General features: G+C 34.1%; 1 protein-coding gene across 8 annotated transcripts in view; it reads right to left on the bottom strand.

Annotated features, from left to right (window-relative positions):
- LOC100250198 (serine/threonine-protein kinase ATM) overlaps window positions 1-13,556 on the bottom strand; it is a 152,617-nt gene that overhangs the window by 121,658 nt on the left and 17,403 nt on the right. For all 8 annotated transcript variants that reach the window (XR_788009.3, XR_788010.3, XM_010664879.3 and 5 more), the window contains 5 exons: window positions 10,851-10,925; window positions 8,520-8,561; window positions 8,336-8,406; window positions 3,933-3,981; window positions 863-934 (listed from right to left, as the gene is read on the bottom strand). Coding sequence is in view for 6 of the 8 variants with exons in the window: in XM_010664879.3 (XP_010663181.1) it covers window positions 863-934; window positions 3,933-3,981; window positions 8,336-8,406; window positions 8,520-8,561; window positions 10,851-10,925 (309 nt within the window). In the remaining 2 variants the exon portion in view is untranslated. The remainder of the gene's footprint in view (window positions 1-862; window positions 935-3,932; window positions 3,982-8,335; window positions 8,407-8,519; window positions 8,562-10,850; window positions 10,926-13,556) is intronic.

The raw sequence follows: 13,556 nt of genomic DNA, 5'->3' as shown, positions 1-13,556 counted from the left end.
AGAAACGAAGAAAAATATATTAAAAGAAGAAAAGATACAAGAGAAGGAAGAGATACAAGAGAAAGAGAAGAAACAAGAGAAGGATGAGAGGTCTTTCCCACAAAAACAAAAACTGAACAAAAGAGACAACACCCAACTTTAGAAAACTAAATATAAAGAAAAACCCCAACACTCTCAAACTTTTGAAACGCAAACCGCAGTCCAGTTTATGACAGGAACTAAATATCTCTCAATTTATATTGAAAAATAAATAAACAACTGAGAACTAATTAGGGCACTTTAGCATCAATAACATTTCTCTTTCTTTTTATGACAGGAATTAGTATTAATATGATAGCATCAAAGAGGTTGAGGATAAGTGAGGATGTCAAAGATGTACAGGGATCTACTTCACTTCTATTCCTTTTATTGGGCCTCTTGTACCAATACTTTCAAAGATATTCCTCTCAATGTCATTCAGCTCAATTGGGATTTGATGTGTAGATTAAAAGGGTTTGGTCCACAAATAGAAGAGCTTAGTCTGGGTTTGAAGAGATGATATCCATGTACTGTCTTATGCATTCTAATCCATTTTTGCAAAGCTCCTTGTATAGTGGAGAAGTTCAGTTATATTTTGATCAGTTTTTGTATTTATGGAAGGATTCCTCATCCTTCTCATAAACTTTTTATTCATAATTAATACATCTTTTGTTTTAGAAAAAAAAAATGATAGCATCAAGAAAGGAATAATACAATTTCAAAGTGTTTTAACAAAAGTAGCCTGAACCATGGAATGTTTGTTTTCATGAAATATGAAATAACAAACCACTATATCTAAATAAATAGGGAAAAATAAAATTTATAAGAGCACAGGCACAGGTACCTTCCATTCAAGCAAACCCAAAACTGCTCTTAAGAGGTTTTGTCTAAGATGTAAAATGTCTCGAAGGTCACCCTGCACAGGCATAAAGACAGCAGATAATATCATAAATATTTGTATAAATTAAATAAAATAATTTATACACGAACTAGAAATATCTATTAAGTGTTATGTTGCAACAAGATCTCAGTTCATAAAAGAACATAGTAACTTCAAATGGAAGCAGTACAACTCTCATTTTTGTACCCAAAAAAAATTCTATTAATAGAAAAAATGAAAAAGGTAGAAAAATAGAAAGATAAGATCCTTCCAAAAAAGAAAAAGAAACAAAACTACAAACATATAGAAAATGCACTTCCTCTCATGGATCAATAGGCATCCCCCACAAAAGAGAAAAGGGATTTAGCTTGTCTCTTTGCTAAAGAATCTGCCTCACGGTTAACCTACCTAAAAACCCACAAGAGGAAAACTACAATGAGAATAGAATCTGGAAATCCTCATCCAGTGGGTGTGCCTCCAAGCACCTTTTATCCCCTATAGAAACCAACAGACAATCATTGTTGAGTCCCATTCCATGATCAAGTGTCAAGTTCCTAAAGAACATGCCTCTCTGAGGCCTTCAAGAAGGGCTAGAATTTTGTCTTTCATCGTCATCATAATCTCAGCTGGTCTGGAATAGACTCAAATTAATGATACCCTCAGATGTCTCATAATACTGCAACCTCCCATTTGTCCTGAGATCCCTGATGGGCAACCAGTCAAAGTTCAGCTAACTACTTTCCCAAGGAGGACAAACCCATTGACTGATGTAGGAATTCACCTCTGATTTTGCAAACAAAACAGATATCAAATCCATGCAAATACATTCAAGAAAATGCCCTCAAGATCCCATGTCAATAAAACTCAAAGATGAGTGAAAAATTAGAAAGCATCTCCCAAACCCCATATTTGCCTTCAATGTTTGCCTTCAAAAATTCTGGCACTTCTTTTGATCCATATGAGCTGAACAGTGACAGGAAAAAAAAATGCAAATTTCCAAAAAAGCTACATTTGTTTTTCCAAGAAAAGCTTTAAGAAATGGATATGACCCTAAAACATCTATTGGAGCTTAGCTGAAGAAAACATCCTCCACCACAGCTCGAAGGAAGTTGGCCACAGAAGAAACAAATGATCAACAAATTTTTTCACTCCTGAAACATACTGAGCATCTCAAGGCTAATGACTCCATAATGTATCCTGATTTCGAGCAAGTCATTAGTCTTAGCCTTCTTATGAGCAACAACCAATGCAAGAGATGCAAAGTCTTAGTGCAGGGCAAGCTGGGATTTCCAGATCAGTTTTTCCAGGTGAAGATGGATTTATTAACACTTATACACAAAGGCTATACCAAGGACTTATGGGCAAAGAAACCCTTTGTTTCCAAGAACCAGCACCTCTCATCAGAAGTCATTTCAATCAAAGATAAATCTTCAAAGGACACAAGATAGGAAAAAAAATCCAGCTGTCCATTAGTCATTGAGGTTCTTCAAGAGTCAAAATTCCAAGGAGGTGAAGGCGAAAAAGAAGTATAAATGTGCAAGATGGAAGCATCCAAAAGAGATATAAAAAATAAAGCTAAAAAAAAATATTTGAAAAAGGAAAAAAAGAGAAGAAACAAAAGATTTCCCTTTCTATGTTAGTTTCACTCGTTTCTTTCTTTCCTTTTCTTACAAGGAAAAAGAATCACTAATGAATAGATAATTCAATACAATAGAGAAAGTATCCTTCAAGGCAGAAAAGAACAAACACAAGTGACAGCCTCAAAAATATGATTGTTAGAGTGCATGATATACATTGTGGACCCAAATCCTACAAGCCTAAGCTTCTAGGAAAATTAGTAGTTCAACATGGTATCAGAGCCTAGTTTGGCAAGAGGTCATGTGTTCAAACCACCGTATATTTATATCTCCCATTTATTAAGTAAGCTAAAATGAGGTTGATTGTGGTTGTTTGCCTTGAGTATCTCTCCATGAGTAGATATGGGGCTGCACATGAGGGGGTATGGAGCTGCACATGAGGGTATTAGAGTGCATGATATACATAGTGGGCCTAAATCCTACAAGCTTAATCTTTTAAGAAAATTGGTAGTTCAACAATAATAAATACTAAGCCAAGATCCAAACAAGACCCTACAAGGAAAGAGAAATAAACCTTAGTCAGGCATGAGATCACCAACAAACTCCTCTAGCAATCAAGCTTCACACTTAAACAACTAATCGGCTTCCTAATTGGCAGATCTAGGAATCTAAGTGAAGAAGCAATCCAAGCCCCTCAAGACCTGATTGCAGAATTAACACTTGAGACCTTTCTTTCTCTGAGAAACTCGAGAAAATAATGGTGAATTCCCTTCCCACTCAAAAATTATCAAGTTCACTCATTTCTTCATTTCAACATTTGTCCTCTGTTAACTCTAGCCTATTTCACTTTCACTTTTTCTTTTTTTTTTTTTGAATTTCTTAAGCATTATTCTTCATCTTACAAGTTACCAGTCTATAACAAGTCCTATCTATACAAGTTGAATTAGAGCATTCAGGGATAATGATTGGTATAAGTACCTTAAAGCATAGTTTTCATTTCATTGGTCTCAAATAGTAAGAATGGGCATTACCAATTAAGAAACCAATATACAACACATTTTCCCTATCATTTGGGACCATAAAATATATTATAATCCATCATTTCATTCAAACAAAAGCAAAAAGTAGCATTGTTACATAAACAATGATTATGAAAGGGAGGATGCTCAAAGAAGGGGAGAATAGCTTGATAAAAAATCTATGAACATGAAAACCAATACTTCTCTACTTAATTAAAAAAAAAAAATCCATCAAAATCAAAATCAATATTCTCAATTTAATACAAATTTATTTTCATAATTATTTCAAAAAACACCAAATGATGCATTGGTTAGTATATGGATGTGACTATTTGTCTCATTTAAGCTACTTCATCAAATATAATTGACTAATGGCTTAAAGAAGAAGAAACCTCTAGATGATAGCAAAACACAAAAATGCCACCCTAAGCCACTTACTTGAGAGCCCTTCCTTGAAAAATAACATGAAATGAAGTACAAAACAGACCTGGATTAGAATCATAAGTCATGGAATTAGATAGAACACCAAAACAAAGGAAAGAAAATAAATGTACAAGTATTGAGTATGGATTAGACTTTGACCTTCTATTCAAAAACTTAAAAAGGCAAAAGAAAACAACAACAAAAGCTGTATGCAAATTAGTAGCAACTAAAAAAATAAATAGCTTTCAAATACCAACGACATGTTACAATTGAGAAGAGCTTTCAAATCCCTTATGCCTGATTGGTGTGTCTTATGTAAGGGGAGTGGAAAGCCTATTGATCATTCCTTTCTGCATTATCTGATAACTTAAGAGTTTTGGCACTGTATATTCAAACAATTGAAGATTAATAGGGTTCCAACTAGAAGTGTATGCGACATTATGATCATTTCATATAGGGGGTTTAGCAAATAACTTGTCACACATTGGTTTGGATTGTGTGGCAAGAGAGAAATGTCAGAATTTTCGAGGACAAGGGAGGACAACAAAGGGGTTACGGTATTTACTTCACTTCTATTTCACTTTCTAGGCCTCATGCACCGAGGCTTTTAAAGGCATTCCTCTCAATGTTATCCAACTCAACTAACTTTCAGTGTGTAAATCAAAAGGGCTTGGACATCCTTGAGAGGAGTTGCGTTTGTAGTATAAACCTTTTGTATAGACTCCTTACATAGCAAAGGAAGTCAATCATATTATGAATAGGTTTTTTTTGTAATCATGGGGTGAACTCCTCATCCTTCTGATGTTTTCATTAATATAAATCTATACATCTCTTATTTTCTTATCATAAATAAATAAATAAATAGTTTGATCCAAAGGCTTCAAGACTTCATCAAGGCCCTCGAGGTGCAGCACAGTGGCAATGCTCTCTAGCAATGAAACTAAGGCTCCAAGTTTGAAGCCCCCCGCGTTTAAGTGGTGCGGCTAGAGGGGCAAGGCCTTATCACCTAAGATCAGCTTCATCAACAATCAAGATAAATTCCATGTTGTTGTGGTGAATTCCTTGTTATAAAATATATATATATATATATTAAAAATGAAAATATAAAAAAATAAAAAGAAGATACTCAAGATTTTGCCTTTTTCCAATTATACATTAACATTGAACTATTGATGAAGAAAATTTAACCAAGGTGGCCCTAAACATTATTCATTAGAGAGGTTCAATGTCTCTTGAAACTAACTTCCTAGAAAACATAAAATTAATATTATTGTAGGGGCTAAACATTATAAAAGTTAGGAAGAAAAAAATCTGTTTTCTAGGAAAAATAAAGTAAATAAAACAAATTGATGTAAAAGACATAAGAAGGAAAGGGAGTCTTTGTGGGATATAGTCTACTTTCTTCCTATTCTGTATGTGTTAGTTTAGTGTTCACATTTGCCTCAATCATTGTAATCGTATTGGATTTAAGACATATTTGGTGTGCGAGCAGAAGGATTAAGGAGACATATGCCAAGTGAAACTTACCCTCTGGCTAGGTTACCTTGAGTTTAATTTCATTTTTTTTTTTTTTCATAACTAGAGTTTAATTTCATAAGATAGGCATTGGGAAACCCAAGGCAAATAGGTGTCCAAAAGTAATAGTGCAAGGTGGTTAGGGTCTTTTAAAAAACTCTATTAAGAAGAGGTTGGCTATATAGGCAAAATTGTTGGCATTTTTGAGAATTTATGCAGTAACAAATGAAAGCATATATTTGTCTTTTCTAAAATTGCCAATAAATAAACAAAGATAGTCCATAAAGTGTCCTCTGTTTTGTGCCAAGCAACTAATATTACAAAAAATTAGACTCAAACTAATTCTTTAGGATTCAAAATTTTCCCTATCAAATCAAGTCCTCTTAGTAAAGTGATTGTAGGCATAAGATCATCTTAAAACCTACAGATTACACTTCAATGGGTAAGATCAAATATTATGTTAGGTGGCTTCATCATTGCCCTTGCAAAGCACAAAATCTAACCTATGCTCAGATTTCTCTGATTTTACTAATTTTTTTATAAAAGATGGTATGAAAATTTGCTTTTGGAAAGATACTTGGTCAGGTAATCATTATTAGGCGTTCCATTGTCAACTCTTTTCAAGGTCTCTACGACCAAAAACTCTCATTTCTTCATTTTAGTCCCTGCATCTTCTACTATGTTTTTAAATTTCAAATTCCACCATAAACATTCCCACTCAGAAGTTAAGGAACCTTTTTTTTATCAAAAACAAACATTTTCATTCATCAATCAATTGATAAACATAGGAAGGATAAGCAATTCTTCAAATGTGCACAAAAGTTGATAGAAAGTAACCAAGAATTAGAGCCACAAAAACTAGCCCCTCCTCATAAAAACCCGCATATATACAAGAGAAAAAACATTGGACCTCAATGGGGAAGGAAACCTCCAACAAAGGAGGTCATATGATTTGCTCCTTATTTGGCTAACTGATTTGCAACTTGGTTAGGTATGAGGAATCCAAGAGAAAGAACAACCCAACTCATTTGCAATATCTGTGATTTTGTGCATCTAGTTGTCAAACTTCCATGAACCCCCCTCTCCTTATCAGTCATCTAAAATATTATAAGGGAAAAGATGAAAATTTTTCTATTAATCTAACTCATTGAATTGTGTACATGATTGTTGTTAAATTTATATAGGAGTAAGGCTAGGATCAATGCTAAAAATTAGGAAGAAAAAATAGGAAAATATCTGTAGAATTCCTATAGATAATTTACAACTATAGAATAATTTAAATATAGGAACAAATCAGCCGAATAAATCCTAGAATTTTAGGCTTGACAGGAAACTCCTCCAGGCTATATGATCTTATTAGACTTCAGATTCTCAGCACTCCCCCTCAAGTTGGTTCATAGACATTGATCTTATTAGAGATAAAGTTTTTGCTTGCATCAAGCCCCCTCCAACAATGCCAATATTTCTACCTTGCAGCTAACCTCATTTTTACATGCTTAGAAAAAGGTCTCAATACAGTACCAAGATAACCTCTAATAACACCTCCAATACCTATCTGTCCAAGGTTACCCAATGAACATCCATCAAAGTTTAACTTCACGGAACCTAATAGAGGGGGGGAACCAGTCAATCATTGTCTTCTTCAAACTAAATGAGTAGGAAGCACTCTTCCAATCTAGCATTAAAGATACAATGGGATATCCGCAAAAGGTTTGGTGACGAGGACCCATAGGAAAGAAAAAAATAAAATTGAGTCTCAAATGGCATCCACCAATCTCCATCTATCCTCAATAATCCTTACATTCCTCTCCAACCAAATAAACCAAAAAAAAGGTAAAGCAGCCACTTGCCAAAGAATCTTCCCTTTTGAAGGCTTTCAAAGCCCTTAAGGAAATTCCCGATATCACTGTTATGCCTCTAAGAGGAACCCAGTCAAGATTAGCAATGTTGAACAATGTGTGCCAAAGTACCAATGCAGTGAGACAATTAAGAAAAAGATTGAAGACTGATTCACTATTCTTCAAACACATTACAAAATGGTCTAGACTAAGAGCTTTGCTAGGCCTCCTCAATTAAAGCAAGTTGTTAGTATTAACCTTCTTATTTGCCACGAGCCACACAAAAGTCTTAACCTTTGGTGGAGCTTTTGAGTTCCAAATTAACTTAGCAAGAGCAAAACAAGTAATAGCAGAAGAATGAGAATGATTAAGAAAGCTTTATAGAAGGAGCTCACAGAGAAATGTCTTGAGGGAGTCAATGACGAAACTCTTTTATCTAGAAAGGAATGTGACATATACATAAAGTAGCACTAAAATAAGGCTAGTTAGTTCCTCAATCTCTAGATCAGAAAGGTTTCTATGAAAATTGAAATTCCAAGGTAGTCTGAAAGAGGAAAGATCTACAACTAAGGAAACAAGAGAAATAACTTCTTTTTAGTCCTTGTAACTTTGAAAAGATTTGAAAATTGAAACATGAAAAGATGATCACCCAACCAAATATCTTCCTTAAAATGAATTTTTGTTCCATCTCCCACCAAATATCAATGAAAATGGAAAAGTCGTTGAAAACTTGAGAAATGGCTTTCCAAGGGCAACGGTGTTCAAACAAGTTGAAATTATTTTCATCATCTAAGCCAAGCAAGAAATCAATAGCTCCATGTCATTATGAGTCATACCATCATTAAACAGTATTTTCTATTCATTATTTTTGTATATGAAGGTCAAGTCCAAAATAAAATAAAATAAAAAATAAAAGGAAAAAGATTAATAAAAGAGTTCATGAGCATCCTAATTCACCAATTTGACAAACAAGTTTCTCTTGAAAATATAAGATATAAATGAAGATTGACATGTAGAATTACAAGAATGATATAAGTGAGCACACTCAAAGTACGATGCACTTACACCGATGGCATATGTTTAAATAACCGAAGATCCCATATTTCTTGAGGTACAATGGGCGTACTTATTAGGTCCTAAAAGACAAGAAAGTCATGTAAGAACTTTCTTCAATCTGAGATAGCAAAAAAAACAATATGCTATTATTGGAATATGTGGACTAATGGCTAATAAATATTTAAGAACTCACATTAGAAACTATGTTCCCAAGGAGCACCAAAGCAGCATCCACCTAAGTGAAAATAAACACAATATACATTAAAGTAGTGACTTAAAATAATTATCATATTATTTCTTTAAAATGTACTTAAAGATTAAAAATCAATCATAAAAGGGAGAGAATATTCTTACATGTACAAGTTACATACATGATGTCAAAGGCACACTTAAAATTTTAGACGTAAATTTATTCTTGCAATGAATGTTAAGAAATAATGGTGATTAGTGAATAAAAATTTTTATTTAATATACTTTCTTTTTCTTTTTCTTTTTCTTTTTCTTCTCTTTTTTTTTAATTCTTTTTTCAGTACAAAAGGAATGATAACAAATATAAGAAGTTAAAAACTTTAGAGATAACACAAAAAAACATACATAACAAATATATACCAGTTAAAATTTAGAACTAAAAATCATAGTTAAAAGTTCAAAAAGTTTACTTTGTGGATTTTGTTATGAACCTATGTATAGGAATAATATTTTGACAAATTAAATAGGGCTTGATATACAAGGTCAATGGTCTGTTGAAGATGGTTTTTATAGATAGTCGATCCGTGGAGTTTCCAGAGTTTGAGACAAGTTTGTATGAAGTCCAAGTAGGCAAGAAGGTCAAGGAAGAGGTAGTGGTTGATGAGATGGCTGCAAGGGAGGTGGGCCTATTGAAAGATTAGCCCCCTAGCAGTTTAGTTGTTTTCAACTACTGCTTATATAAATAATTGATATACTAATATTTTATTTAAGATTAAACCCCTAATAAAAAATTGTAAAATTATATAAATAATTAGGTCTTTATATTTATATTTAATTATTAATAATTGATATGCTAATATTTTATTTTGAAAATTTTAGAATTGAAATTTTATTTTTTTTATGTTCTAAAATAATTATGTAATTTATTTAAAATTCTTTATGTAATTAATTTTTTTTTAGTATGAAGTTTTTAGTTTTTATATTTTATTTTTATTTTTTATATATATTTTTACATATTTATTAATTATAAAAATTAGGTCTCAAAAGGCTTATGTCTTAATGATTTGAGGCTTACACTTCACTTCACGAGAACAAAAACACCTAACCTTATGCTCTTACATATAAATACTTTGATGAAAGTAAACATTAGTGAAAATTAATAAGGGTATTAAAATTAATGAGGGTAAATATGTCAATTTGATAATTTAAAAAAATCAAGTTAAGTTTACCAAACAATCTTAATACTTAAAGTAAAAATCAAGTAATAAGTTTTAAATTCACAACTTAAGACTAATTTGACTTAAAATCAACTTAAATAAGCAAGTAACAAATATGAAGTTTTACCATATACCCTCCTAGTCCCCACTTAAAAGGATTGGTATCTAATACTAAAGTTAATGATTAGGCATAGGATAGGGTAAATTTTCTTGAATACTATATTACTATCAGGGAAACTTTCTGCCCAAGCCAAGGAAAACAAAAATCTGTCTTACCTCTAGCAAACAAAAGACTCCTGCAAATTTGACCAAGTAAAAGAAGCATTCCTAAGGAGTTCAACTAGCTCAAACTCCCTAATAAGGTCATCAAAAGCCCTCATGCTTGAGGTTAACCTAGAGCCTCCTAACTTTTCTAAGGCTCTTCTTATGACATTAAAATCTCCCCAATACACCTTGGGAAGGTTAACCCAAACCCAAAGATATCTTATATCTCTTTCCAAAACTCTTTCTTAAGTATAAGAAGCCGCAGGAAAAAAGAATAAAAAAATCCTTCAGTACTTAATGAAATGAAAGCTTGACTAAAATGAAACAGAACCTGTCACCACCTCAAATATAGAGAGACAGCGAATCCCAAATTATCATTATCCCTCCAAAAGCCCCAGAGGCTGAGAGTTCAGTGCACTCCTACTCACACAACAAAATTCCAAACATCTAGAAGAAATTTTTTTCCAATGTTTGCTTCAACAGAAAACTAAATATAGGAAAGAAATATGTTGATGTTGCCATAGAAAGCAGTGTATCATTTAATTGTAATTTTATTAAAGTGCATTTCTGCAAAGTGGCATCTCAATAATGAAAAAGGCACCACTTTACATCATTTTCTGGTAATGTGAATTTTTACCGAAGTAGATATGTTTTGTGCTGCACACACAGCACTACTTGGTATCTTCTGATACCAGTTCCAAGATTTTGCCCAAACACTAGCACCAGATGAAAGAGAGATATTACCAATTACAACTATTTTAGTAGTAATAGTACTAGTTTAGAAAAAAAAAAGTATATAACCATCACTCAGTTACATTGATGATACTAGAAATGAGCTCATGATTAAAACTTACAACTGAAGTGATATTGCTGAATATAGGTAACCCATGCATTAGACAGCTCCATATTGTATGCCAACCATTATCAAACTGCAAAATTTCATCCAACCACTAGATGAATACTGCCCACTTAAGAAGAAAAAAAAAGCTTCAAAAGGAAAAGAACAATAGCACCAGAACAATATGCATTAGGTATATTTGAAAAACTAACTATACTAATAGTAAGACAATACAGGCTGAAGCAAACCCAAAATATAAAATTCCCTCACAGCATCAGCAGAATAAAGATCAAAGTTTGCAAAAGATTGATAAACTTTACCAAGATGGATAATTTTATTATGTAAAAGAGAAATAAAAACAAAGGACAAAAAGGCTCCAGAAAAGAAGCATAAATGCACCAAAAAATCGGACACAGAACAAATACCCCACAAACTCCACCAACAAAACTCAAGGGAGCATGAGATTCCTAGCAGACTATACAAGGAAAAGCGCTCCTCCTTATGACCAGCCTATTACCTTTCTGATTTGTCAATCTACACATCCATGACAACAAGCAACCCATAGCTCTAGCAAAATCTGCAATTCTTCCACGCCCGATAATCATGTTCCATGTCCCTCTTATCCCATGTGATAACTAAGAAAGAACTGTCATTGAATCTCCCCCCACCATGGTACTAAAGGTGCCAAGCTCTGTGGCCAATTTGACAGCTTCTACTAAAGCCAATATCTCAACCTAGATGGCTAATCTAAAACTTGCCACCATCAGAAAAACTTAGATAATCCCGCCTCTGAGATCCCATACAACACTGCTGATCCTCAACTTCAATCATCCAGAATATCCATCGAAAGTGATCTTGAGGGTACCTATTGAAAGAGGAGTCCACTCACCTGACCCCTACTAGTCTCCATGTCAGAGGCAAACCCTTCACCAATCCAGCATGACAATGATAAAGAAGACTCCATAGAACATTCTTTTTTTTTTTTATTAGACAAAAGAACCTCTATTAAAAAGCACCAAAAGAGAGGGTCCATCCTATATACATAGGTAGTATACACCAAGCATCCTATGAAAAAAGCACAACAACCAAATCAGCAACAGACATAACAAGCTAACCTAACTACAGAATAGGGAATCTAAGAAATCCAACATAGAGAAGCTCTTCATTTGCATGAAACTTGCAACCACTCTAAAAGGGATTTAATGAAGACCTTCTTCAACCGTTGCTCTTAGAGCTCTTCTTCAGTGAAAATCATTCGGTTAAGCTCAATCCATAAACACCAAAACAGATAAAAGGGTGGCATACACCAAACTGTTCTTTTTCATCCAATCCCTTAAATTTCCACTCAAAGAGGAGATTTCTCACTAAAGCTTAAAACACCCAATTCACACCAAAGACTGCTAAGAGAAACACCCAATTCACTCTTGTCTTTTCACAATGAATCAAGATATGATCAATTTTTTCTTTTTTTTTTTGATAAGTAAGCACAAAATATATTGATAAGAGGCCAAAAAGCCACACGTATACAGGGAGTATACAATCTATCTAAAGCCTCACAACCAAAGAGAAAAACAAAAGTAACCCACCAGCCCTTATGTGGAGGCTAACCACTCCAGGGAGCCTATAAGAGACAACGACCTCTCTCCACTATACATTCTCGTCCATCCCCATAAAATACAGACAAAAGAATTTTTTAATTTCTGGATATCTAACACACCCCCCCCCCCCCCCCCCCCCCCCCCCCTAAAAGCAAGTCTATTTCTTTCCTTCCAAAGGGTCCAAAAGATGTACAACGGTATAGACTTCCATATCCTTTTCCTTTTTTTCCCTACAAAAGGGCCCCTCCAGCTTAATAGGACCTCCTTTACAGTTTCTGGAAAGACCCACTTAACACCAACCAAAGCACATATCATATCCCAAAGGACTCTTGCCACTATACAATGTATGAGGATGTGATTTACAGTTTCCTCTTCATATCCACACAAGAAACACCGATTAGGGAGATGCCACCCTCTTTTCTGGAGCCTATCAAGCGTAAGCACCTTGCCCCAAGTAGCTTCCCAAGCAAAAAACAAAATTTTTGTTTGAACTTTATCCACCCAAATGTTGTTCTTCGGAAAATTGTTAGCCACAGAATTTACCACCAAGTTATAGGCTTCTTTAACTTTAAACTTTCTGTTTCTCCCCCCTTTCCAGAAAACAGCATCCTCTTCTAAAGTAGGATTGAACCCCCTCAATGTATAAAGCAAATTACCTACCAAATCCAACTCCCAATCATTAAAGCCCCTCACAAATCTTACATCCCAATCTCCTTGGCCCACATTCTGGTCCCACATATCTTCTACTGTACCATTCCTATGAGCAGCCATCCCATAGAGGTGAGGAAACCTTTGGGACAGTACTGTACATCCGCACCAAAGATCATTCCAAAAACTGATTCTGGTACCATTCCCCATAATAAAAGCCATATTCTCCCAACACCAATCTTTTTCCTTCATAATTTCCTTCCAAACACCTACTCCGAACATCCCATTAGCCTTTTTGGTCATCCAACCAAATCCCTCTTGCCCATATTTCGCCAAAAGCACTTGTTTCCACAAATTTTCCTTTTCACAAGCAAACCTCCAAATCCATTTTCCCAACAGAGCTTTATTTAACGGGATTAGCTTCCTTAAGCCAAGCCCCCCCTTCTCCTTCTCCGTACACACAACCTCCCAATTAA

This window comes from Vitis vinifera, chromosome 17, assembly GCF_030704535.1.
Source record: "Vitis vinifera cultivar Pinot Noir 40024 chromosome 17, ASM3070453v1".
Lineage (NCBI taxonomy): Eukaryota > Viridiplantae > Streptophyta > Magnoliopsida > Vitales > Vitaceae > Vitis > Vitis vinifera.
The sequence above is the reverse complement of the archived record's forward strand: the minus strand, read 5'-3'. Positions and strand labels throughout refer to the sequence as shown.